General features: G+C 42.6%; 1 protein-coding gene across 1 annotated transcript in view; it reads right to left on the bottom strand.

Annotated features, from left to right (window-relative positions):
- Positions 1-3,985: 3,985 nt before the first annotated feature.
- BPNT2 (3'(2'), 5'-bisphosphate nucleotidase 2) overlaps positions 3,986-26,808 on the bottom strand; it is a 29,658-nt gene continuing 6,835 nt past the window's right edge. Inside the window, exons 2-5 of the mRNA XM_042785962.1 lie at positions 14,474-14,633; positions 13,403-13,498; positions 11,392-11,553; positions 3,986-9,911 (exon numbers count right to left, since the gene is read on the bottom strand). Of these exons, the coding sequence (XP_042641896.1) occupies positions 9,640-9,911; positions 11,392-11,553; positions 13,403-13,498; positions 14,474-14,633 (690 nt within the window). The 3' untranslated portion in view covers positions 3,986-9,639. The remainder of the gene's footprint in view (positions 9,912-11,391; positions 11,554-13,402; positions 13,499-14,473; positions 14,634-26,808) is intronic.

Genomic DNA, 26,808 nt, shown 5'->3' with positions numbered 1-26,808 from the left:
GTCATGCTTATTGTGGGTGAGAATAAAAGTATTATTTCCAAGAGACTGAAATGAGGAAGTTGTTGAGCTGATGGAAGTGGAGGAGTCACTCCTCCAACAGTATCAGACATGAGCAATTAGCTTGAAGTGGCAGATGGAGTGGGTATGTACTTAACAGCACACAAAGCTTGGATGTACAGTTGTCACAATTGACCTTATTCTCATGATTTACAGACGCAAAACTTCTAGGAAATGAGCATGCACACAGGCACCTTCATGGGGACTTCACACCGTGACTTTCAAGCTCTAGTTATGGATGTCTGTGAATTCATGGGATAAATTTTCAGGAGCCTGAAAAGAGCTACTTAACAGAAAGTATAATGCTGGTAGCTTAAACCCACTGTACAAAACTGTGCATTTTTTCTGCCATATTAAATAAAAGTACTTGACAAAGCATGCATTAGCTTTAACAACAAGCTGTCAAATTGCACATGAACATTTCAGCGCAGCACCCTGGATCAGACTCTAGAACTCTGTGAGTACTCTCTTAACTGAAAACATGTGAAACAACTGAGAAAAAACAGTTAAAAACTTTCCTTGGTAAAAAATGAAACAGGCATGTAAATTCATAGGGCCCAAAATCTTTCTGGCTCCTCTGGGCATTCATGAAAAGACAGAGCCCTCTACTGGCCTCTGCTTTTTTTTTTTTTTTTTTTTTTTTCCCCCTTAAGTCCTTTAGTATTAGAGCTCCAAGTGTCAGTGCTAAAAGTTATTCTGGTATACAGAGTTTTCTTGCTCTAAATCTATTAGAATGGAATGCAATTTAGATTCCAAAAGCCATTGTTAAATCTGCATACAACTATTCCTGTAATCTGTGTCCGTCCAGTCCTGTAGAAAACATTACATTCTTTTGCTAAAATAATTGAAAATCTTTGCTGTTGATGCAAAAATTTCCAACAGATTCAGATACTAAGATTTCAGAAAATGATGGGAAGCAGGTTAAAACACTTGCCTTTCTCCTAGTACAGAATTCATATGTATTTGATCCCCTTTACTTCAGTTGAACACTATCCCCTTGCAGAAATAGAGCGTGCACCCTTACTTGCTTTTTGCAAATACAAAGACACCAGACCCTCCCAGCCCGGGTGGGGTTCAGGTGGGAGGATTGCAAATTTGATGCATTCTTCACTCTACAGTGAGTATATCCCTTTGGAAGAAAAATGTGTAGTTTTAAAATGTAAAAGTCAAATCTATGTAGTTTCATGTCAGGCCATTGCGCTAACTGAATTACTACAGATCAGCACAATGCTTGTTCTTCTTTTCATTTAGTTCATACCACTTAATTTGGAAGAATTACTGTCATTTGGAGTCATTTTACTTAAAGATGTGTGACGAGTAAAGGGTTATCAAGTCTAGGCACCCCCTCCAGCTCGTCTGACCTGACTGTAAGTCACTCCTACAGCCCTTTCCTGGCTGCCTGACTGTGCTTTCACCGCTCCCGTGCCCTGCTCAAACCTGGTCACCCGTGGCACCTCGTCAAACTTCCATCCTTGGCTGTGGGAGTCCAGCCCTTCCCCTGGGGATGAGAAATTTTCCTTTCACTCACAGAAACTCCTAGAATGCCTTTTAAGCAAGTGCGTGAGAGTCCAGACCAAGTTAAAACAGAGCTGTGCAGTGTAATCCTGACAAACAGTTTAATTATTGTAGCACCAAAAGTCAACTGGCATTTGGAGCTGGAGACCATGACTGAAAAGCCCTCAGACATTAGACCAGCGTGCAGGATGTCTGTGTGCCAACAGATGAGAAGGAGCCTACTCAGGACAGTCTTACTCTTGTACAAATAAAGAAACGTGCAAACGCCTCTTAGGTTTGCACAACTTAAACTGAACTTCGGTATTTTTAATGATTTTTAGCTTGCATTTATGAGTAGCATATGGATGTGACCACCTGAAAGAACAAAAAAAAGACAAGAAGGTATAGAACACAATCTATGTGAGGAGCTGCGATCCAACAGTCAAAAGGGAGCCATAAATTGGGTTGATGTTGTTGGGGAGCAGGATGCCACTACAGACTGTTTAGTTTTAGGCCTGTTACCTATCACACGGCCCTGAATAAGCAAATCTGCAAAAACGCTGGCCCCGGGGCAGCTTCTGCGTCTCAGGCAAAGCTGAGCCCTGGTCAGGGATGAGGCTGGAGGGGCTGTCCCTGGCACCAGCGTTGGGGGCCCGTGGGTGCCTTCCCCAGATCCAAGCACGGATCAAGCCTTAGGTTGCGATACCAGTACAACACGACAGCACTCAGAGCCTGGCAGAAGCACTGCTAGCGACCCACCTCTTCTGTCATGCTGCAGTGATAGCTCAGGCGGGAGAAACGCCAGCTTGAGAGCCTCATGTAAATGGCTGACAGCATAGAGCTGACATTAGCCTCCGTACAATTCAATCCCTTCAGGCCTCCCAAAGGATACAATTGTTTTTAACAAGCCAGCTACCGTTAACATATTTACCAAACTTCTGCTGTTTCCTTTGTTGTCCAAGTGTCACCATACTTGTGCTTTTGCCCTTTGCGTGCCTTAACACAGCCCGCAGCAAAGTGCAATCCCGCTCTTTTCCTAACCAGTGTGCTTGAAAAGCCAGCATTGTCGTTGCAGCAGAAGCTCCCAAACTGGCCGCAGGAATCAGGTAATTAGTCACATGAAACAGCAACTAGACACACGCTCTGCTTTCCCTGGAGAAGCCTGCCACTTGGGCTGTCCGGGCTGCTGCACGGTGTCATCAAAGGCAGTTGGGAAAACATCAATGTCATTGATAAATGCAAACACCCATTTCCTCACACATACAACCAACTTTGTAAGACGGGCAGAATCCCTGCTCCTCTGGGTTGTTTCTTCCCCAAAATGCTCTTCAGGGCATCACAACAGACACTCCTCGCCACATTACTGCCAAATACTCCACACTGATTATCCAGTTAGTTCACATATGATCAACAAGGGGTTTCAAAACACCCATGCACAGGTCCTGTGGCATGCATTGCCTACGTCCATGCAAATCAATTACACAGTCCAGAATGCTCCTGGACTCCACAGCTCGCCAGCCAGGACTACGGCATGATCCTCAGCACGTTTTTGGCCTAAGCAAACCAGCTCCATCCCAATCTCCCAGGCACAGCTCAGTACTCTACACAATCCTGGGACACTTCTCAACGAGCAGTTCACACTCAGCCACCCCGTTTTGGAGTCTGAAAGTGTTTAGTAGTATGTGCAGTCAGTGCCAGAGCACAATTTTAGGCACACTAAAGTGTGGCTTTTGTGAATACTGACTGGCTCATGCTGGCACGGAGGCTGCCTGGCCATTTCGGTTCATACCTGGGGAAAGATGAGAATCAGCAAAACACACCAAGGCCAAGATGATACACAACTTCACTGTACATCCAGTCTTGCACATATTGGTAGGGGTGACAACAACCATATTTGAAACTGCACCCAAAACCAGCCCAAAATGCCACGTTGACGTGAAACATTAAAGTATCTTTCAACTTACTCCATGGTTTCACTGATGAAGAGTGGCACACTATCAGGAAAAGGGCTAGTAACAGTACAGTTACTACTCTACTACTCCTATTCTCATGGAGACAAAAGACTCAAGTAGAATGAAGTAAATAATTAGGAAGAGCCCTGGAGATGATGTTGGAAGTAAGACTTCTTCAGATCCAAGGAACAATATTACATGGGGGATTTCTAAGTACTCATTTCCCATCACACAATTCCACCAACTTTCACAATAGAACACACATATGAAAACAAACCCAGTGGAGATCTTGGATTATATTTATCATGAACTTGTGTGGACCTGTTAATAAAGATAATCCCTCAGGCAGAAATGATGGACATAGCATGGCTGAAGCAGCCTGACATGCATTACCAGTAAAAGAAAAAAAATACCTGGTGCACAAAGAAACGATAAATGCCCATCAGAGAGACAAGATAAAGGAAAACACCCTCACAGACCTCTATTTTCAGAGAGTTTATTTATAGAATTCTTATTTCAATTTGGCACACAACTGGAAAATGCGAATACAATTTGGTGGGTCAACAGGAAAATTGCTGGAGTGTTGCTGGTCCTTTGGGCAGAAAAAAGAAATGTGAATTACAGATAAGGAACAACTGGGGTTGAAAACAGTATTATCTGAAAGTAGGCTCTATCAGCTGTAGACCATAAAAAAAAAAAAAAATCTGAAAGATTTATAACCTCAAGCCACTGGGGTGATGTTTCCAAACTCTCTAGCAATGTAGACTGAAGCTGCCAGAGGCGAGTTTAACACAACCTAGGTTGTTTTCTCTATTGGCAGAAGCTGAGCTTTTCAGAACTTAGCTTAATTTACTGTTTCTGTTTTATCTGGCTTGCTTCTGCTCACATTGAATTCCGTGGGAATGCTGCTACTGACTTCAGCAAAATCAGGCCTTTCAGAGAGGGCCAGTGGAGCCTCTTTCATAAGCAACGAAGCTCTGCACCCAGTGGAACAGAAATGCCAAATGCTTATAACATTACACTGAAAAGCTGTTTTTTTTCTCCTCCTTTTTAAGAGAGTTTAACTTCTCCTTAGTCCATTTGCATCTTTTCTGCACGTCCAGTACCACCAATCACACAAACCACTCTTCAAGATGCCTTTATTTTGTTGGCATCTATCACACTTTTGGTAGGATCAGCACCTTAGACCTTGGTCCCAAACATCAACAGTCTGAGGATAAACTGGATAGTTTGAGGCTGTGTCTCTCTTGTTCTGCAACTGTTTCCACCTCCGAGCTCTCATTTTTCTTGTTCACATGGATTAAGAAAGGAGTAAGGATCAGGAAGGAACAGAGAAATGAGAAACAACAAAGGGAAAAGTGGATGCTAATTGCCAGTTCCAGAGGGAGCCTCAGAAGGAAATTGGATGAGCGCCTCTTAACCTCTCTCAGAAAGGCTGAAAGAGCTGCTGTGGCATCTCTCAAAATCATGAAGTATAAGGCTTCAACAGCTTCTTGAAACAACCCTTGCATGGCACTACCTGTTTGTGGGGTGGGAAGACACCTGCAGCAGATGCTAGCACTTCATTTACAGACGGTGGGGTTCAAAAGTCAAGTAACCTTTGAGTCCTTGGTTACCAGAGTCTTGTCTCAGTGAGTTACGTTACAGTGAAGTGGATCTAGTGCAGTTTTATCATTGAGGATACCAAGTCAGAACATAGACCACAAATGATATTTTGGCAAAGTCAAATCTGTAACTGTTTGTGTGAAAGGGCCTAAATCTCTACAACAAAGCACGGAAAACAGGCTCAGTGTGAAAGACCTGACATGAAGCCATTCATCCAGATTCTCCTTCATTAGAGACAGCCTTCCCCACCCTCATGCTGCTCGGTCTTAAAATCATGCAGGCATTTATCTGTGGTCCACTAAATCTTAACTGTATGGTTACCTAACCCCTGAAGGACAAGAAATATGAAACTATCAATGTAATTTAAATTAAGACATAGAAATAAGTGATCTCTGTTACAATTTCTCCAGCACAGCCATCTGCTTTCCTCTCTGCTCCTCTAGTTTACCTCAGAAAACAGATCCGCAAAGGGGTTGGCTGTAACTGGGGAGACAGTGGCCTACAAAAGCAGTTTTGCCATCAGAGAAACTGCAACTGGAGCAACACACACGAGACAACGAAGCAGCCAGCCACGGCTGGCATAACACAGACAAGGCCCAGCACAACAGTCACTTCTCACTGCACTGTCCTTGGGGGACGCAGACTCCTTTGGTTTTGCACTATTAAACCAGGAGTATACAGTATTGCACCACTGTTGTACAGCTCCAACAATTAAGAGGATGCTACAAAGATGTTGGGGTACATTTGCTTACAAACAAAAAAAGCAGAGATGAACTCCAGTGCTCACTCCCCTCCATGCCTCTGACCTCCAACCACTGGCCATTTTAGAAGAAAATATCTCTTTTCGCACCTGAAGCCAATTAGAAAAATCTGTCCGCTCTAATGACCATGAAGTAAAAGCAAATATATGAATCATCATCACTAGATGACTTTGCAGCTTCACCTATATGGTTAATTCACTATCCAAATAAGCCATCTCTGCTAAATAGTTTCATTATTATTGTGTTCTGTAGATCAGAACAAACAGCTCTTTTATAAGTCCATCTGCAGAAATCTGGCACATAGGTTAAGCTTGAAACCAGTTAAATACAATATTCAAGCCTTTTATTTCTGCATCCATTTATTTAGAAAACATTCATTCAAGGAATGAAAGTTAGGTACTCCTGGTACATTACAAGGTATCATCTATGCTACCATCCACTTGTTTCAGCAGAATGAAAAAGATAAAATACATACGGCTTTAGAATTTTGTTTGCAATTAGCTTAATCATACTAGTCACTCAAAAAAATCCACCATTGGAAAACCAATGTTAAAACAATACATTCTCTTAATTCCCTTGTTCACAGCTAAAATGATACAATAAATTTTTTTAATTAAAATTTTTAGAAAATACATACTTTTGTAAGTCTCACCTACACCATGCGATTGTTTTAAGTAGCATCCCTAAAAATAGTAGGACAGTTTTAAATGGAAAAGGCTAGAATGTGAAGAACAATGTTCTAGCCCAGGAATGAGACATGGGTACAGTATGATTTCGTACCACTCTGGGCATAAGCTTAAGTCACATCCACACAACTGAGACCAAATATTTAAGCCAGATTAGCAAAATGTTTTAGAATGGAATGTAAACGTAGTCAAAAAACCAGGATATAATGAGTGTTAACACTATACAAACAAATGTCGAAGTGCACTGGCACGCATGCACTATGCAAGCACTTTCAAATACTTGCTGGTCTGCATAAGAGTTGTATTTATTGTAAAATGTCATCAGAAATTGATATTCACCAGGTGCTTACCTATTCTAATATCAAAGCAGCTCCTCTTTAAACTCGACTGGGGGACCCCAAGCACAACCTTAGGCCTTAGCTGTGGGAAAGGTGTATGAGCTTAGGCTCTACCAGAAGTAATTAAATGAGCACCTCACCCCCACCTTTTCTTCATTTTCACACGAAGTGAGATTGGGCCAACAGGGCCCACTGTGAAAGGTACTAAACACTGATTCACTGCAATAAAGCTTATGTCTTCCTAATGGAAGGTATTTTAGCCAGAATATGGAAGGAAGAAAAGGAGAGCTGAAGTTCTTCTTTGTATCTTATCTTCCTAAGGAAAAATAACTCAGGCAAATACTTTCGTTTACTGCTCTACACCTTCAACTAAGATGCAAGTAAGCCCTTGTACAATATGCAACATTACCTTACTTTTCATTTCTCATATAGAAGCTAAGTCTGATCACAGCTTATGCAAGGAAGTAATAGAATCGTACCCAAAATAAAAGCAGTCACATTTGCACAAGGTAAGTTTATATGTGATTTCAGCCTGACTCTAAAACCACAGCCTGTCACAGACTTTGTCTCGATTACCTATTTAAATACTGTGCATTCAACCTCTGTGACACAATCAGGTTTTTATGCTAGGTTAACTATGGCAATTCCTCATATTTAAATTACAATCCATGTTCTTTAACTAATAAACAGAAGAGCTGCTTTTTTTAATTAGGCTTTAAGTCATTTAAATCAGCCTGAAAGAAAAAAAAACGTTCAGTCTTCTTGTAAAATATTACTAAAGCTTTGATAAATATCTGGATTTTTATTCTTCACTGAGGTCTGGCAGCTCAACAAGTTTTTCAAAACAGATCCAACCCTTTTTAAAAAGGGCAGATTCACTTACTTGTCATAGTATATAGTAGTTTATTAAGTTTAAAAATTAGAAGTTAAGTTGCTTTGTGTATTATCTACATGTGTAAAAGCTATTTTCAAACAGCAGCAATAATGTCAATTTTGGAAAAACAGTTCTCTAAGAAGACTACCCGTACCAGAAGGCTAGTAGTACTAAGACTCAGTCTACTTTGCCAGTAAGTTTACAAAATAAGTCTGTACCTGTAGTTATGCAACATCTCAGAAGGTCTTTTGGAAATGTGAACTTTAGCTAAAAGTTAGAAGAGGTATCTAGACATGTTCCGCTACTGACATAAGGAGAAAAACCTCTTTTTAATCAGAACAGCAGTATGATGAAAGAAGTTGAAATGAAAGTAATTAAGAATTTGGTTTAAACAGTTTAAGCTTATACTGGGAAAACATCTGTATTAACTAAGAATTTAGGTTTCTTGAGGAGAGGTGGGAGGCTTATCTACTGACAATTTAAATAACAGACGTATTTTAACCTTCTGAAACCTTTCAGAGGGATGCAGAGAAAAACAATACAGATGGGTACACTTTTACAGCTAGAAGTCCACATACTTTAGAGGTGCAACAAATTGTCATTTGGTATCAAAGGGCTCATGTTCTGTTCTGTGCATATTGGATTGACAAAGAACACTTTTTGGGTCAAGTTTTGCAGACCCTGCTGTACTTCAAGTGCCACACGTTCTTCAAACTTGCTCAAACAGATTCAAGTTCAAAGGGTCTCTCTCTATGTAAATTTCCAGAAACCAAGCAACTGCAAACTGTTTGGGATGGCTCAAGGGCTTCCTGCGCAAAACAGCACTCCTTAACCTAAAAAGACAGAAAGTTATTCCTGGGGTTGTAGAAAAACTGCTGATTTGTATCTCACGTTGTAAATGGAAACAACAATCAACTCACTGTTTCTGTCAGATTCATTTCATATCACTCTATGCAAGGGGAAAAAAAAAAAAATAATCTTCAAAAAAAAAACCAGGTACTGAAGGAAGAGGCTGCTTCTCTAGGCACAAACACCAAATGATGAACAAGTCCTACATTAGAGAAAAATCTAGCATGCATCTTCAACACTGTACGCAGAAATCAAGAACAAGTAGTAACTGTTAAAAACTATACAAGGAAATGTTGCCTTCTTTTAAAAAGGTATATGGAAATAATTACACTGATTAATAAAACACTGATATTCACAACCCATCTGAACTAAACTGGTTTACATCTTCAGGAAAAAAGTCAAAATAGTACAGAACATTTCTTTTTTTCCTCTTAAAAAGCAGAAGGAGCACCACACTGTCAGAGATAAACTGCTGCTGCACATAAATTTGTGTCAACCTTCTTGTGCTTTCTGTTCAGGGGATACAGAACACAGGGTCATGGTTCCTGCTAAATCGTTCACAGAATTATCAGATACCTATACAAATCAACTTTTCCTACATATTCATTATGGAGTTGCTACAACTACAGTAACAAGATGTAAAAGGTTCCAAGAAACTCCTGTGAGAACTACTTAGGTTATTTTATGAATAAATTTGCATTTTTCTTTAGTTTACCTACGTTCACCAATATATAATGTATATGCACCTTGAATATAAGAACTGCATGAAAACAGTCTGAAAAAAAAAAATGTGGAAACTGAGGCATGAGGCAGTCAGTCCCCTTCCTACTTATGATTATTATTATTTTATTCTCTTTTAAATACCACCACTGAAGAAACCCAATGCACGATATAGTCCCCAAACCCACACCAAACTCCTCTGCTTTGCTGTGCATCTTTCCCAGCAGGTTTCCACACCTGCTTCTTCAGACAGAGCATTTGGAGGCTACAAAAGCACAACTTGTACTTTTCCATCAGTCAAGTTTATTTATGTGATGTTTTTTCCAGATCTGGAAGTTTTTCAATTAGTGCTTTATGGTTCATGTTGATACTGGCTATAAGTCCTCCCTCATTGCCATCTGAGCCAGTGTAACTAATTTCTTCACCAGTCAGGGTAGTCATATGGCCACCCAATGCTCTCAACACTGCATTTCCAGCACATATGTCCCACTTCTTAATGTACGTGACATGGATATACACGTCAGCTTCTTCTTGATTCTTTTCAGCCACGTCAAGGAGGGCTAGCACTTTATAACCTAGAAGAAATGGGTAGAAGTAAAAACAAACAAACAAACAAACAACAACAAAAAAAAAAAAGAAACCCCTTAAACCAAGTTTTCCTGTTCATCACAAAGGATAAATCTGCTATTAAGTGTTAATAATATGTACATGTAAGATTTAGGAAAGTGAAGTCATTAATTATATCATGCTATCCAATATAATGGAGGAAACACCAATAAACTTTGTCCTCCGACCTGTAGAGAAAATCTGAAAAAGGATCACCCCCACCACCAAGATTTTTCCACTGCACCCCAATTAAAGACTTTGGAATTTGAGACACATTATTTTTAGACCGCCTTTACCAATATGCTGCACAGACTTATCTACAGACACATTAAAAGAACAAGACCAGAAACTTGAATATAGTTTTGCTCTTACGTTCACTCACTTATTTCTCAACCTCTGTATCATGCTGAAGTCTACCTTTTTCTTCCTGACTTTTTATTAGAAGAGAAGGAAGATGCATATACCGCCCTTTAATAAAGCAACTCAGCCCAGGGCATTCTCCTTTATCATGCATTATGCAGTACAAAGTCATTGCTCAAAATAGTATTCTTTCTTTTATGGAATTTTTTCGATTTTTCAACTGTTCAACCAATATCCTTGTTCCATTAAACTGCTCCTTTCTTTATCTTCTTATACAGAGTCAAGCCCTGAAGATCTGCTAATAATCAGTTACACTTTCACTTCCTTTATCATAAGAAAACTCATTTAGATTAATTTTCAAGAACATATGCAAGAACTTCTTGACTAAACAATTTGTAAGGGTGCGCTAGCTTTCCATATTAAAGACACAGAAAGACACATTTCCATAAAATTAAAATTTTGCATGGTTTTTCTGACACTTTAAAACAGTTACACTAGTGTCTTATGTATTTGTATTCTGAAAATAACATGCACAAGGATATTGTTTAAGGTTACAAAAAGTAAGCTAAAACCTCTTTGGACTGAATATGAGGCAGATAAAAATGGACTTTAGTGACACTAGTTTTCCCTGGACATAAATACAAGAAATAGCACCAAACTTTAATGTCTTTTTCTTTAAAAATCGTTTAATTCAACGTACTACTAGTGAACTACCAAGCAACAGATTCTCTTCCATGATTCTGTATGTGGTCACACCACCTGTTTTTCTCCACAGAGGCACGGGTGCCTTCAGTGAATGCACACCAGTGCGTTCAATGAAAGGACTGCAAGGACTTTGCTGGGCCACGCTTAGATTCACTAACGCAGTGGTGAATACTTGTGAATAGCCTGAACCAAGTTTATATGTAGGTTTCTATACACAGGAAAAACAGTGTCCCTATTGTGAAGTGCTTGCTTTTAGGGATGTGAAGAACAAAATGTAAGCAGAAAAAGAGGAGATGCCACAGTTATATCCTTTTGTCTTAGAACAGCTATCCCGTTAAATCATTTGGAAGCAATAAAATGGATAGGATGTTTAAGGAATCAGACCTGCTCCACCAGCGGGGATTATCACAGTCTTATTTCCAAATGTCTGCCGTGCAACCTGTTCAACTTTTCCTGCGTGGGAGCGGGATACAATAATCCTTGGAGTTTTCTCATTGTAGGAAGAACGAGCTTTTACGTTTGACCCGCCATCCACCATTGCCCAGGCTACAAAAGAAACACAAATTCTGCTGTGATTTACCAAAGACAATCTTTGTTACATGTAAAGAGAAAACGGATACTTATCTGAGAAAATGGAATTAATGCCTCTGACTTAATTTCCCTCCCTCCTGCAGAAGAGAAAGTTAGGGCTGACAGAAGGAAGGGGTGCATGCCCACGTGTGCACACAAGCAGAAGATAAACAGTGCTCCTTACCCCCCCACACGTTTGTGCATACAGCATTATCCCATGCCTGACTATTCCTGTGTGATACTTCCAAAAACAGAGTAAGAGGGAAAAATCCCAAGTAGTAATACTTAGAACTGGCAATTGGAAAGCCACCAAAATTAAAAGGGTGGCTCTGTGTCAGAAATAGACCCAGTATTTTCTCAAACAATCTTCTTGTAAGAACAGAAAACCCCACTACCCTTCAAAGCAGATAGCAAAAGATGTTAATGAGTCATTTTGTTCAGAAGGATAGCAATATTAAGGAAGGAAATAGCTCAGGATATTAATATTAAGGAAAACATTTGATGGTGTGTTTTGAAGGACTGGATTTAGAATACACAATTTTACACTTGTTTCATCATGAGGTTTGAAGTCAAGCTTAGTAGGTGGCATCCCTTAACCATTAATTTGACATTTATTTAGCATACTAACCAGCAATTTCACCTCAGTAGAGGGCCAGACTGTATGGCAACAGACCAAGTTATGTGTAATAACAATGCCGACTGCCCTTTATTGCTTTGTATTTGTATGGCAATATTAGGAACAATCTACTCACACCATACTGGTCTTTCTAGCTTGTGCAATGAATACTCTTCACATAGAATGACAGAATTCATCACGTCATCTGATGCCATGTCTGAACATTTCACACTTTGCTATTATTAAAGGAAATAAATTCTCAAAATTACAGTGCTAAAAAAACGTTTCTTCAAATAGATGTTGAAACTTAGAAAAAAATGTTCCAAAAACCCCCAATACTCTTAAAGCATATTGGAATATAGCATATACTGAAATGACTGGAAATTAAGTTCATATTTAAAGAAAGGAAAACATTTAACAAAAAATATTGAACATTCAGTGGAAAAAAAAAAAGAGAACAAATAAAAAATACATGTATTCAGTATTAGTTTCTGTGCCAGAGCTACTGCACAACTTCACAACTCTAGAGGTCAGTATTGCCTAAGGTAAAGTGAGAACAGAAATTCTTGTTTCAAATATATAATATGGAAAACATGAATACTAAAACTACTTTGAAGCTTTCAGAAGTGCACACATATTGCCAAACCCGCAGCCATCCTCACTGATATATCATTAATACTGAAGAATTCATTAGTTCAGGGTTGTGGCATTAAAAGCATGTCAGATAACCATTAAGGTTATGCTGGGCAGACTTGCCTGTTACATACAAACAGTTGCCATTAAAATCTTTAATCGATCTTTGCTATTCACACTGAATAAGCACCAGCTCCTGGGTATAATATCACGGACCCGAGGTGTTCTGCTAAATGAGCAAAGTACTAACAACCTGGTCACGCGTAAGACTGGTCAGTATGTGTAGGTCTCACTTTCTTTGGTTTGCTATAAGCACTCTGATCAAAGGGATCTTAATTCTTAAACATATTTTCAGTTAGTTTTAAATGCAGCATTTTTATGTTAAACAAGGGCAGCATTTTCCTTTGTGGTTTTATAGCACAGAACACATCTGCTGCTCTAACTGAGGTCTGCAGCAGCGCTCTTTTGCCCCAGGTACTATTTTCTCATTTATACCTACAGATGTTGTCTCAAACATCAAATTTTAATTAACATTATGACTGAAGATGCTGGAAATATGTGAAGGCATAAAGGTACCTGTATATGCTGAGAATGGCTTGTGTATCACTCCTATTACTGGTTTACCATTTACAGCCACACAAACCATTGTCGTGACGTACTGCCGAAGATCCTCTGTGGGCAAAATGAGAAAATGAGCAAGTTGACAGCCAGATACCAAGAACACAAAAAGAAAGCAGACCTGACATTACAGAAATGTTGTCCTTTGCAGCCTAGTCTATGTTCTGCCTCTTACAATTACGTAGCTTTGTTGTATCTTCAAATAACCTTGCAGTTTTCCACCGACCTTAAAGACTTTTCAGTTTTCTAACAATTTTCCCTCTTCAGTAGATGTAATCTATACTCCTACCAGACCTAATGCCAACAGCCGTGTCTTATGCAGCATGTATTTCCATGGAAGTCTGTGTGCCTATATCCTCCCTTCTCTGTCCCACCTCCTATCCTCTACTAGTTCAAAGCTGATAATTCAAATACCAAAGAACATTCACCGGAGAAGGTGACTGTATTAATGGAATATTCACAAAAAAAAAAAAAAAAAAAAACAAACCAAAAAAACCACATCCCAATTTTTCTGTTTGTTCTACAGTACTTAAAAGCAAGAATTTTAGTTGGATTGCCTCGAACTGCTTATGTGACATCTTAAAACATTTGAAAAAGAGGAAGATTAAATTATGCATGCTTTTTTGAAAAACTATAACAATCTTTTAATATCAAGTTAAATAGAATATTTACTTATTATTCCATTTAAACAAAAAACATTCTGAGATATTTAGTGTTACCACAGTAATAACTGAAACAAAGAAATGTGTAATTCCAGCAGAATACATAAATGGCAGATACCATTTATTTTAGCAATTACTTAGCAGTAAGGAATACCAAAGTAATTTCAGAGTTGGAATATATAAAAGCAAATACTGTGCTTTGATAACTACAGATATTTCATTATGCAATTTGTTCAATTAAATCACACTAGCTTTGACATAACACACGTTAACAAGAGATGCCATTTTAAATACTTACTATTTTGTCTCCAGTATAAAAGGCAGACATCAGAATTATACACATGATTTGTCAACAAGAATCAGCTACCTGTGTATTCTTGTGTAGCATCTAACGGATCGATCCAGACAGTAACACTTTCTGCTGGAACCTCTTTAGGCTGTATTTTTTGTTTTATGTCTTCAGGAATGCTGTGATCCCAAGAGACTGTCTCCTGATCAGCTGTATCAACACGCTCTTCAGAGTTTATCTATGATAAGACAAGAAAAGTAGTTGCATTAACTTATGAGATACGGTAACCATGGTACTTGGGAAAATTACAGGTTTGTTCACATCTTCTCTTTCCCGCTTCACCTCCAGCTAAAAGTGCATGAATTAGTCATTCTTCAGCAACTCATAAACTATTACTGCCATGTGACAAGCAATGGAAAACCTCAATCCGGAATTTTACTGTGAACCTCACTACAGGCAGACGTTGTTTCTTTGGCTACAGTTCTTCCTACTGAATGTTCTCACAGTAGGAATTGCAGGGTTTTTCTTTTAAATCAAAAGTTAAATGTAGGTGCTTCAAAGACTACAAGCAAAACATTTGACTTTGGAGAATCATGTGGTATACAGATATAGTAGGGGTCTAATATTCCATTTATATAGATCAGTAGATGCAGACTGAGATGTACAGGTATTTTATCAACAAATATTGTGCAGACTGTGGTATGACCTGGGGGAGTAGGAATCCTAGTATATATTCCTGCTTCTGGCACTGCTACAACTAGCAATTTAAGAAGCTCGATTGGATGCAACCATTACACAACTGTCAGATTAATGCTATTTTATAAGCAAGTTAATAACATTCCCTATCTGTCTTTAGGGTAGGTTGAGGTAAGGACCTTAAGAAAACCCACAAAGAACATTTATGCACAGCAGTCAAAGGTCACATTTAAGCTTACTCTCACTTTCTGCTTAGCTTAATTAATTTTATTCTGGACCAGAGGGCATTTCAGTATGCTGAAGAGCGTTTGGTCCAGTTGTGGAGCACACAGTCCCAATCTGTTGAATGGAAGAACGTTCTGCAGAACCCAGTACAATGCCATTGTGACTGCAGTAGCAAGATATTTTTGGATCACAAGAGATGTAGTTATCACCAAACACTGCACGTAATGATCTCTCATGTTACTAAGCATCACATAACCTGGCGGGAAGAACTACTGGGAAAATATGGATCAATCTGTCTTAACCCATCCATACCAGCTTACTACCACTGCAGACATCATTTATAGGAGACCTGTAATGCAACTGGACGTAAGTAGCGCTAACAGGAATTCGGACAAACTCAGCCCATTTACTTTTAGCACCTCAGTTACATTAGGAGACTAGAGAGGTCACACACATCAACAGGAGAGCACCTGAAGAGCAACACAAAGGAATTCCAGCAAGTCAGCTTCACTGGGGACCAACTTAAATGCCCCTGTGAAAACTCACATAGCATGGGGAATAAACAAGAGGAGTTAGAGATGCGCACACGCCTGCAGGCTATGGTCTTATCGGTATCATGAAGACATGGTGGGATGGATCCCACTGGAAGGTTGGAATGGAAGGACACAGGCTCTCTCGGAAGGACAGATGGGGGAGATGGGGAGGGGGTGTTGCCCTGTGTGTCAATGACCAGCTGGAGTACAGGGAGCTCTGCCTGGGGATGGGTGAGGATTCAAGGGAGGGCAGGGACAGGAGAACGTTACAGGGGAGGTCTGCTACAGGCCACCCAGCCAAGAAGACTGATCGGCTGAGGCACTCTATAGACAGATAGGAGCAGCCTCACATTCACAAGCCCTGGTCCTCATGGGGGACTTCAACCACCCCAATATCTGTTAGAGGGACCACACAACAGGGCATAAACATTCCAGGAAGATCTTGGAATGCGTTGATGATAATTTCCTTCTCCGAGTGATAGAGGAGCCAACAAGGAGAGGTGCTATGCTGGACCTTGTTCTCACCAACAAGGAGAGGTTGGTGGGGAATGTGAAGCTCAAGGGCAGCCTTGGTTGCAGTGACCGTGAAATGGTGGAGTTCAAGATCCTTAGAGCGGCGAGGAGGGCACACAGCAAGCTCACTACCCCAGACTTCATGAGAGCAGACTTTGGCCTCTTCAGAGATCTGCTTGGCAGACTACCATGGGATAAAGCCCTGGAGGGAAGAAGGGCCCAAGAAATCTGGTTAATATTTAAGGATCACCTCCTCCAAGCTGAGGAGCAATGCATCCCAACAAAGAGGAAGTCAGGTAAGACTGCCAGGAGGCCTGCATGGATGAACAAGGAGCTCCTGGACAATCTCAAAGATAATAAGGAAGCCTACAGAGCATGGAAACAAGGACAGGTAGCCTGGGAAGAATACAGAGAAATTGTCTGAGCGGCTGGGGATCAAGTTACGAAAGCTATAGCCCCAATAGAATTAAATCTGGCCAGGGACGTGAAGGGCAGCACAAAAAAGCTTCTACAGGTACATCAGTGATAAAAGGAAGACTAGGAAAAATAAGGACTCTCCCTGGAAAGAAAAGGAAGACTTGGTCACTTGAGATATGGAGAAGGCTGAGGTACTCAATGACTTCTTTGCCTCAGTCTTCACCAGCAAGGGCTCCAGTCACGCTGCCCAAGATGCAGAAGGTCAAGGTGGAGACTGGGAGAAGGAAGAACCACCCACTGTAGGAGAAGATCAGGTTTGAGACCATCTAAGGAACCTGAAGGTGCACAAGTCCATGGGACCTGATGATATGTATCTGCAGGTCCTGAGGGAACTGGCAGATGAAGTGGCTAAGACACTACCCATCCTATTTGAAAAGTTGTGACAGTCCAGTGAAGTTATCACTGACTGGAAAAGGGGAAACATAACCTCCGTTTTTTTAAGAAGAGAAATAAAAAAGATCTGGGCAACTATAAGCCAGTCAGTCTCACCTCTGTGCCCAGCAAGATCATGGAGTGGATCTTCCTGGAAACTATGCCAGGGCACATGAAAAATATGGAGATGACCGGTGACAGCCAACATGGCTTCACTAAGAGCAAATACGGCCTGATGAATTTGGTGGCCTCCTACAGTGGGGTTACAGCATTGGTGGATAAGAGAAGAGGAACTGATGTCACCTACCTGGACTTGTGCAAAGAATCTGACACTGTCCCACACGACATCCTTGTCTCTAAATTGGAGAGACATGAGTTTGGTGAATGGACCACTCGGTGGATAAGGGATTGGATGGATGGATGGTCACACTCAAGGAGTCGTGGTCAATGGTTTGAGGTCCAAGTGGAGGGAGGTGATGAGTGGTGTTCCTCAGGGGTCGGTGTTGGGACCAGCGCTGTTTAACATCTTTGTTGGTGACACAGACATGGGATTGAGTGCGCTCCCAGCAAGTCTGCTGACAACACCAAGCTGTGTGGTGCAGTTGACACACAGGAGGGCAGGGATGCCATCCAGAGGGACCTTGACAAGCTTGAGAGGTGGGCTCGGGTGGACATCACGAAGTTCAACAGGGCCAAGTACAAGGTCCTGCACATGGGTCGGGGCAATCCCAAACACAAATACAGGCTGGGTGATGTGTGGATTGACAACAGTGCTGCAGAGAAAGGCTTGGGAGTAGTAGTGGATGGAAAACTGACTATGAGCCAGCAATGTATGCTCGCAGTCCAGAAACCCAACCGTATCCTGGGCTGCATGGAGAGGAGTGTGGCCGGCAGGTCAAGGGAGGTGATTCTTCCCCTCTGCTCTTGTGAGACCCCACCTGTAGTATCGTGTATAGCTCTGAGGCCTCCACAATAAGGGCATGGACCTGCTTGAGCAGGTCCAGAGGAGGCCATGAAGATGCTTGGGGGGCTGGAGCAGCTCCCTTACGAGAACAGGCTGAGAGAGTTGGGGTTGTTCAGCCTGGAGAAGAGAAGGCTCCGAGGAGACCTTATAGTGGCCTTCCAGTACTTAATGGGGGCCTACAGGGAAGATGGGGAGGGACTCTTTTCATCTGGGAGTGTAGTGATAAGATGAGGGGTAATGATTTCAAACTGAAAGAGTGTAGATTTAGATTAGATATAATAAATAAATTCTTCCCTGTGTTGGTGGTGAGGCGCTGGCCCAGGGTGCCCAGAGCAGCTGTGGCTGCCCCCTCCCTGGAAGGGTTCAAGGCCAGGTTGGACGGGGCTGGGAGCACCCTGAGCTGGGGGAAGGGGGCCCTGCCCATGGCAGGGGGGTTGGGACTAGATGATCTTTAAGGTCTTTTTCAACCCAGACCATTCTATGACAGTATTTCTATGCTCCTTCTCCTGCCAATAAAAAGAAAATCATTACTACTGTGCCTTTCGAGTTTCAGCCTGTGTGAACCCTTCAGAAACGCAACACTCCGCTGATGACTCAGTAAGACAATGATGCTTATGGCTTAGATGTGCAGGTTATATGTCTGAAGTTGAGTGTATACCAATCTGGACTTTTAGGACATTTCAGAATATTAGGAACACAAGTTTTTTTAGTTTTGCTAACTTTAAAGGTGGCTTCCTCTAATACAGTTCCAAAGGGATGCCAAACTGGCTAGCTCTGATGTCCAGTCAAGGCAAAAGTAGTAGATGCACATGGGATGCAATGTGTCTACAACCTAGACCTACCGATTTCCCTTTACTTACTACAGATAGAGTCAAGACTGCTAGCTCAGCAGTCAGATATCTGACTGCTAGGGCAGACAAATCCCTTCTGACTAAAACAACTGGTTGTTACAGATGTTGTAGGCAAGTGACATTGAAAGACAATGAAAATAAAGAAACAATTAGACTATGTTTGAATATTACAGAGTTAATGTATTACCAGGATTTTTACATAATTCACATCATGACAGGAAAAGACATCATACACCTCAACTGTAACAGATTATTAGCAAAAGGTCATGGTCCACCTTCCCCAAGAGAATTCAAAAAAAGAAAGCTAACAGAACTGCAGCAACTCCGGCCATACATTATAGCTGTCTTCTCATGTAAAACCAGTATTTGAAGCATTGTATGCCAAACATAAAGTCCTTGAAGTTGCCGTGACATTTACAAATTAAACATCTGTCACTGTACAATAAACCTGACAACTATGTTTGCCCCTAGGGAAAACAGTCTTGCAAAGTCAAGATGACTAGTTCCACAGACTTGGCAGCCTCAACACAGCCCCTGGGCAGTTTAAGTTCCTACTACAGCATATTACGCACCACCATAAAAAAACATTTCCTCAACAGAAGGAAGAGGCCTCCAAAAAGTTAAAGGGTTGGAACCAATCCTCAAAAGGATTAATATCTTGTTAAACCTGTTGTTACAATACACTAAAATTATAAGACTGAAACTATCTGAAAGGTACTGTTTTCAGAGAAGGACCTCCTACTAGTTCAAATTTTGTAGCAGTGGCCATGATGCTGCAGCATTTATAATGGGAGAGGGAAGGAGAGGGAAGGAGAGGGAAGGAGAGGGAAGGAGAGGGAAGGAGAGGGAAGGAGAGGGAAGGAGAGGGAAGGAGAGGGAAGGAGAGGGAAGGAGAGGGAAGGAGAGGGAAGGAGAGGGAAGGAGAGGGAAGGAGAGGGAAGGAGAGGGAAGGAGAGGGAAGGAGAGGGAAGGAGAGGGAAGGAGAGGGAAGGAGAGGGAAGGAGAGGGAAGGAGAGGGAAGGAGAGGGAAGGAGAGGGAAGGAGAGGGAAGGAGAGGGAAGGAGAGGGAAGGAGAGGGAAGGAGAGGGAAGGAGAGGGAAGGAGAGGGAAGGAGAGGGAAGGAGAGGGAAGGAGAGGGAAGGAGAGGGAAGGAGAGGGAAGGAGAGGGAAGGAGAGGGAAGGAGAGGGAAGGAGAGGGAAGGAGAGGGAAGGAGAGGGAAGGAGAGGGAAGGAGAGGGAAGGAGAGGGAAGGAGAGGGAAGGAGAGGGAAGGAGAGGGAAGGAGAGGGAAGGAGAGGGAAGGAGAGGGAAGGAGAGGGAAGGAGAGGGAAGGAGAGGGAAGGAGAGGGAAGGAGAGGGAAGGAGAGGGAAGGAGAGGGAAGGAGAGGGAAGGAGAGGGAAGGAGAGGGAAGGAGAGGGAAGGAGAGGGAAGGAGAGGGAAGGAGAGGGAAGGAGAGGGAAGGAGAGGGAAGGAGAGGGAAGGAGAGGGAAGGAGAGGGAAGGAGAGGGAAGGAGAGGGAAGGAGAGGGAAGGAGAGGGAAGGAGAGGGAAGGAGAGGGAAGGAGAGGGAAGGAGAGGGAAGGAGAGGGAAGGAGAGGGAAGGAGAGGGAAGGAGAGGGAAGGAGAGGGAAGGAGAGGGAAGGAGAGGGAAGGAGAGGGAAGGAGAGGGAAGGAGAGGGAAGGAGAGGGAAGGAGAGGGAAGGAGAGGGAAGGAGAGGGAAGGAGAGGGAAGGAGAGGGAAGGAGAGGGAAGGAGAGGGAAGGAGAGGGAAGGAGAGGGAAGGAGAGGGAAGGAGAGGGAAGGAGAGGGAAGGAGAGGGAAGGAGAGGGAAGGAGAGGGAAGGAGAGGGAAGGAGAGGGAAGGAGAGGGAAGGAGAGGGAAGGAGAGGGAAGGAGAGGGAAGGAGAGGGAAGGAGAGGGAAGGAGAGGGAAGGAGAGGGAAGGAGAGGGAAGGAGAGGGAAGGAGAGGGAAGGAGAGGGAAGGAGAGGGAAGGAGAGGGAAGGAGAGGGAAGGAGAGGGAAGGAGAGGGAAGGAGAGGGAAGGAGAGGGAAGGAGAGGGAAGGAGAGGGAAGGAGAGGGAAGGAGAGGGAAGGAGAGGGAAGGAGAGGGAAGGAGAGGGAAGGAGAGGGAAGGAGAGGGAAGGAGAGGGAAGGAGAGGGAAGGAGAGGGAAGGAGAGGGAAGGAGAGGGAAGGAGAGGGAAGGAGAGGGAAGGAGAGGGAAGGAGAGGGAAGGAGAGGGAAGGAGAGGGAAGGAGAGGGAAGGAGAGGGAAGGAGAGGGAAGGAGAGGGAAGGAGAGGGAAGGAGAGGGAAGGAGAGGGAAGGAGAGGGAAGGAGAGGGAAGGAGAGGGAAGGAGAGGGAAGGAGAGGGAAGGAGAGGGAAGGAGAGGGAAGGAGAGGGAAGGAGAGGGAAGGAGAGGGAAGGAGAGGGAAGGAGAGGGAAGGAGAGGGAAGGAGAGGGAAGGAGAGGGAAGGAGAGGGAAGGAGAGGGAAGGAGAGGGAAGGAGAGGGAAGGAGAGGGAAGGAGAGGGAAGGAGAGGGAAGGAGAGGGAAGGAGAGGGAAGGAGAGGGAAGGAGAGGGAAGGAGAGGGAAGGAGAGGGAAGGAGAGGGAAGGAGAGGGAAGGAGAGGGAAGGAGAGGGAAGGAAAAAGGGTAAATGGAGGAAGGTAAATGAAAAAAAGAAAAAGAAAAAAAGAAAAAAAGAAAAAAAGGCAATGAGGTTGCAAAGCCATCTGGAGAAAATATTAACTGGGTCACTAGTTCTTTCATTCATATGACCTTTTACTCTGTAGCCTTGGCTGAATGCTCCACAAGTAGAAATTCATAGCTATTCCACCACACAGTTATTAAATTTATTTATTGTTAGGAGGCTACATTGTAAGTTTTTGCAAGACATAGTTGCCTGAGAGAAGATCACCAACCCATAACACTGGGAACTTCCTTCTCTTTTTTTTTTTTTTTTTTTTTTTTTTTTTTAATGCATGAGAATATGCCCAGAAAACATGCCTTTGTGTTAATACGATGTTCCCTTCCTGCTTGTCATTCTCATTTGCTGGAAGCCTGCGGAGGCCATGACCTTACACTGCAAGCTTTTCTGAAGCAATATAGATACATATTTGAATGCAATCCCAAGTCTCCACTCAGAAATTAAAAGTAGCTATGGTAGGAAGACAATCACAATGCCAAATGTTTCAGACAACAGAGCTTGATCCAGCAAGATGCTCCAAGTCAATTAAACTGCTATGTTAGTGTAAATAATTATGAAGTTTACATGCTTCCTATCATGTGCATAACTTTACCTGCTCTTAAGAGTGAGATTTAGATAGCAACCCATCATGCAAGAACTTGAGACAGCAAGCAGAAGACAGAAATAAATAGCAATTTGGGGTTACCTACCTAATAGCTGTAAGATGTAAAAGCCCATCTCAAGCAGTTTTGTGAACTGCCCATCGACACTGAGCTTAACTACATTTCAGCAATCTTCCCCAGTTATGCCTGAAGGGCAATGCCTCCTCACAAAGAACAACTGCATCAAACACAGAGATTTCATAAAATATATGTAAAGTGGTGAACACACTACTGCTGAAAGGTAATAAATAAATAAATAAATAAATAAAATTATTTCATAATTGAGGCAGTCTGGGTGCATCTCGTCAGCACAGAGCTTCCTCAAAACGAGTCTGTGAGGTGCAGGAATTCCATAATGGATGAGGGACGCTGCTCACGGGAGCACCCAGGTGTTCCCAGCCTTTAGAAACCCCTCGGACAGAAAACATTCTCCTCAGGTATATTGGTGATTGGGATACAGATCTGCTCAAGAATGCAGGAAGCAACACAGGAGTATACTACAAACCCGTGTGGATTGTCGTGGTTTAGGCCTGATTGGCAGCCAACCACCATGCAGCAGCTCTCTCTCCCTTCCCCTCCGGCAATGAGAAGGGACAGAGAGCCAGGCTTGGGGTTTGAGATAGGACTGGGATGGGGAAAAATCCCCCTTTTATGATCACGAGCAAAAGGCAGACTCGTTAGGGGAAGGAAAAAAAAGAACATACATTTATTACAGACACTAACAACACATAACAGTAGGACAGTGAGAAGCATTGCCACATCTTGAGAACACCTTCCCCCCACCCCTCCCTTCTTCCCGGGCTCAGCTCTGCTCCCGATATCTCTACCTCCTCCCCCAGTGGCGCAGGGGCAGGGAATGGGGGGTGCAGTCAGTGCTGCCACTTCCTTCATCTTCGGTGAGGGGAGTGTCTGGAACTTGTTCCCCCTGCTCCATCGTGGTCCCCCTCTCACAGCAGACAGTCCTCCACAAACTTTCTCCAACATGAGTTCCTCCCATGGGCCGCAGCGTTCCCCACACTGCTCCGTCATGGGTCACTAACTTCCTCCGACTGGATTCCCTCCCACGGCTGCAGCCCTTCCCGAGCTGCTCCGGCGTGGGACTCCCCCGCATGCTGCAATCCTCCCAGTGCTGAATTACAGCAGCGGGGCTGCCTTTTCCCATGAGACCCCGGCCTTCTTCGGGCACAGCACCTCGATCAACCGAGCAGAAACAACAGGCCACAAATCAATGTCTGCTCCACTGCAGATCTTCATGGGTGGCAGGGGGGGCTGCCCTGCCGTCTCACCACAGGATACAGGGGGGTCTCTGCTCCGGCACACCTCCCCCCTCCTTTCTTCCTCCGTTCCTCCACTGACCTTGGTGTTCACACAGCTGCAGCAACTCCTCCTCACAAGTCCCACTGCCCGTCACCATGTCCCTTCTTAAATACGTTATCGCAGAGGCGCAGCTGATGGGCTCAATTTCCCAAACAGAAGTGGAGTTGACGTGGAGCTGGGGGAGCTTCGAGAAGCTTCTCACAGGGGGCCGCCCCGATAGCCCCCTCCCCTGCTACCAAAAAACTCCACCACTCACTCAACCCAGGACATGGACAAATGCAGTACTCTGAACAAACAGCCAACAGTTCCAACCACGTAAAGACTTGAGGGAACCTCACAGAGGCTCTCTGTCCTGCATTAGGCTACTCCCTACCAGCACTTCACAATGTCCATGTGGCAGCTCATCACCTAACAAACCTACCTGAAATACTAGCTAGCTGTTCGTGGTGAGGTGAACAAACTCAGGCTTTTTCCTGGTTTGAAAGAGTAGGACACAGCTGTAGCTTTGCCTTTGAATTCACCCATTAAAGATAAATTAAACTGAAAAAAATATGTTAAAAAATTAAATAGAAGCTTCTGTTCAAATACATGATTTTTTTTTTTTTTTTTAAGTAAACATCAGTACATGAAAATGCAGTGCTTTTCTTAGGAAGTGCTTTGTGGTATGTGAATTTTATTTATTACTCCCCCTCTTTCCCCACATCCTTAATTATCCCGATACTCATTTTGTATTTTAATATGCAAGTAATCCAGTATCTTGAAAAAATATGAGGTAGCACAGCGCTCTATTCCTGAGAGTGTCAATATCCCCATCTGATAATTAAGTCCTCTCAAATCCAAATCTCAGTGCTGTTTTATTAGAATAGAAAACAAAACAAGAACACCACGAATACTATCCCATCTGTATTATAAAGACAAAATACTAATTAAGCTACTCAAGGTAAAAACAAAACAGTTTAGGTAACAACAAGAGATAATATTCACTAGTCTGAATATAAGAGTATTCCATGTATTACATTTCAAGAACAGAGACTGGCACAGGTTGCCCAGAGAGGTGGTAGATGCCCCTTCCCTGGAAACATTCGAGGCCAGGTTGGACGGGGCTCTGACAAGCCTGATCTAGTTGAAGATGTCCCTGTGCATTGCAGGGCGATTGCACTAGATGGATGACCTTTAAAGGTCCCTTCCAACTCAAATTATGCCACGATTCTGTGATTCAATGGGTAAGTCTATTGATTTGAAAGGGACCATGAAAATGAAAAGCCTGGAGGCCCAGACAAAATAGCATGCACAGGGGAATGTTAGTAAAACATTAATAGATGTTTGACTTTGTTCTTCTGTTTTGTTGGGGCACTAACTCTGCATGACATACACAGCCACTTCACCAGTGATTACACACCATAAGCATTATGCATAGCCAAGATTCAAACTTGACTTTGCCATTTGTACTCATGTGACAGAAGACTGAGGGAAGGAGTGGAGGGACAGAAGTAAATAAGTAATTGCAGATATTTACAAACAATAAACCAATAATGATTCCGATACCTTCTTACTGGCTAATTGAGACATCCCCTATGGACAGTGGAATATTTTATCACTACAGGCACCCTCTGGACTCATGTCCAGAGCAGCCAGTAAGAGGACGCCCACAACTATGTACCGTGAAAGGTGTACTGACCTGCTAGGTGGCCGCACAGGACTGTACTTGATTTACTGTTATTTGATAACATTTTACTGAGCTCCAGAGTTGTCACAACTCATGGGAGAGCAGTTGAGCTAGCAGCCTTTGGGTTTTTCCCGTTTACGGGCCAAGCCTCACACCGCGCCCTTCCAACCACTGCTGTCACGCTGCTTCGAAGAGCAACGTGCCCTTAGGCCCACCACCCTACAAGTCAGTCTGTTTCACCTCCACTGCCTCAGCTTCTCTCTGGTTTTTCCCTCAAATCTATCAGAGGAGAAAGCGGTCTCATCTTCCCACAGCATCTGCACACACACAAATTTTGTGAAGGAACCAGATGCCAAAACCTCTGAACGTAAATACCCACTCGATGAGTCAGGACATATAAATATGCACAAGACAGCACCCTCCAGGAGAGCAAGAAGCAGTCAAAGCAGTGTATTTCTAGTAACCGAGGAGGGTACCTAACTTATCCTGGTTATGAAACAGGGCTCCGGAACCTGCTACAAAAGGAAGGACTTGCATTCACACCAAGACTTAGCTCACCTGCAGCCAGGACCACTCATGAGCCCTCCCTTCCAACTTTTGAATTTACGGGCAGCGAGTAGCAATTTCCACTACGAATGAAAGCTGCTTCCTGAAAGCTTATGTTACTTGACACCTAAAAGAATGCAAACTCAGAAATCAAAATATCACTTACTTTAAGTTTAAAACACCTTTAAGCTTTAACCAATTTGAAGTGTAGCTTTGCCAGCATAGCAAAAAAAAAAAAAAAAAAAAAAAAAAATCTAGCTTTATTCCATACACTGACATTTTTAAAACCAGCTGCTTCCTTTTCAAAGGGTTCTTTTCCTCCTTAGGTTACCACAACATATTAGAGAAAAAAAATGAGCTTTTACAGGTGACCTTCTTCTTGACTTTAAAAAAAGTTCCTCTTGCTAGGGTTCACATTACAAAGAGTTTTAGCAGGGTAGATCTTGTTATGAGAGGGTAGAGAAGACTTAGAGAGCTTGTTAAAAGGTAATAAAGTTTAATAAAAATATAAAGTATATTTGTATATAAATGTGTAAGGTATAAAAATATGCCAATATATAAATTAATAGAAGGTATAAAACCTGCTGGTCTCAAGTTGTCATTCAGTTGAAATGTAAACAACAAATACTTCTATAATAATGCCACAACACATATAAAGGAGGCATGCATTTTTCAAGGCACAGAAGTCCAGACAGACAGAGGTCTTCCTCTATCATCAACTACATCTTCATTTATTTTAATGACAAGTAGTCACTTCATGCAGGAACAAGATGACAGGATGGGCAAAGAAGAATATGGACAAGCCTAAATGTCAAAAAGCTCAATTAGTGCTTATCAAAACTCAATACCAGGCTTTGGTCATTAAACCAGCAAGAAACAGAGTGAAACCACCAGATTTTCATAAATGG

This window comes from Tyto alba, unplaced genomic scaffold, assembly GCF_018691265.1.
Source record: "Tyto alba isolate M040663 unplaced genomic scaffold, T.alba_DEE_v4.0 Super-Scaffold_9, whole genome shotgun sequence".
Lineage (NCBI taxonomy): Eukaryota > Metazoa > Chordata > Aves > Strigiformes > Tytonidae > Tyto > Tyto alba.
Note: the sequence above shows the minus strand (reverse complement) of the source record. Positions and strands in the feature narration are given on the sequence as shown.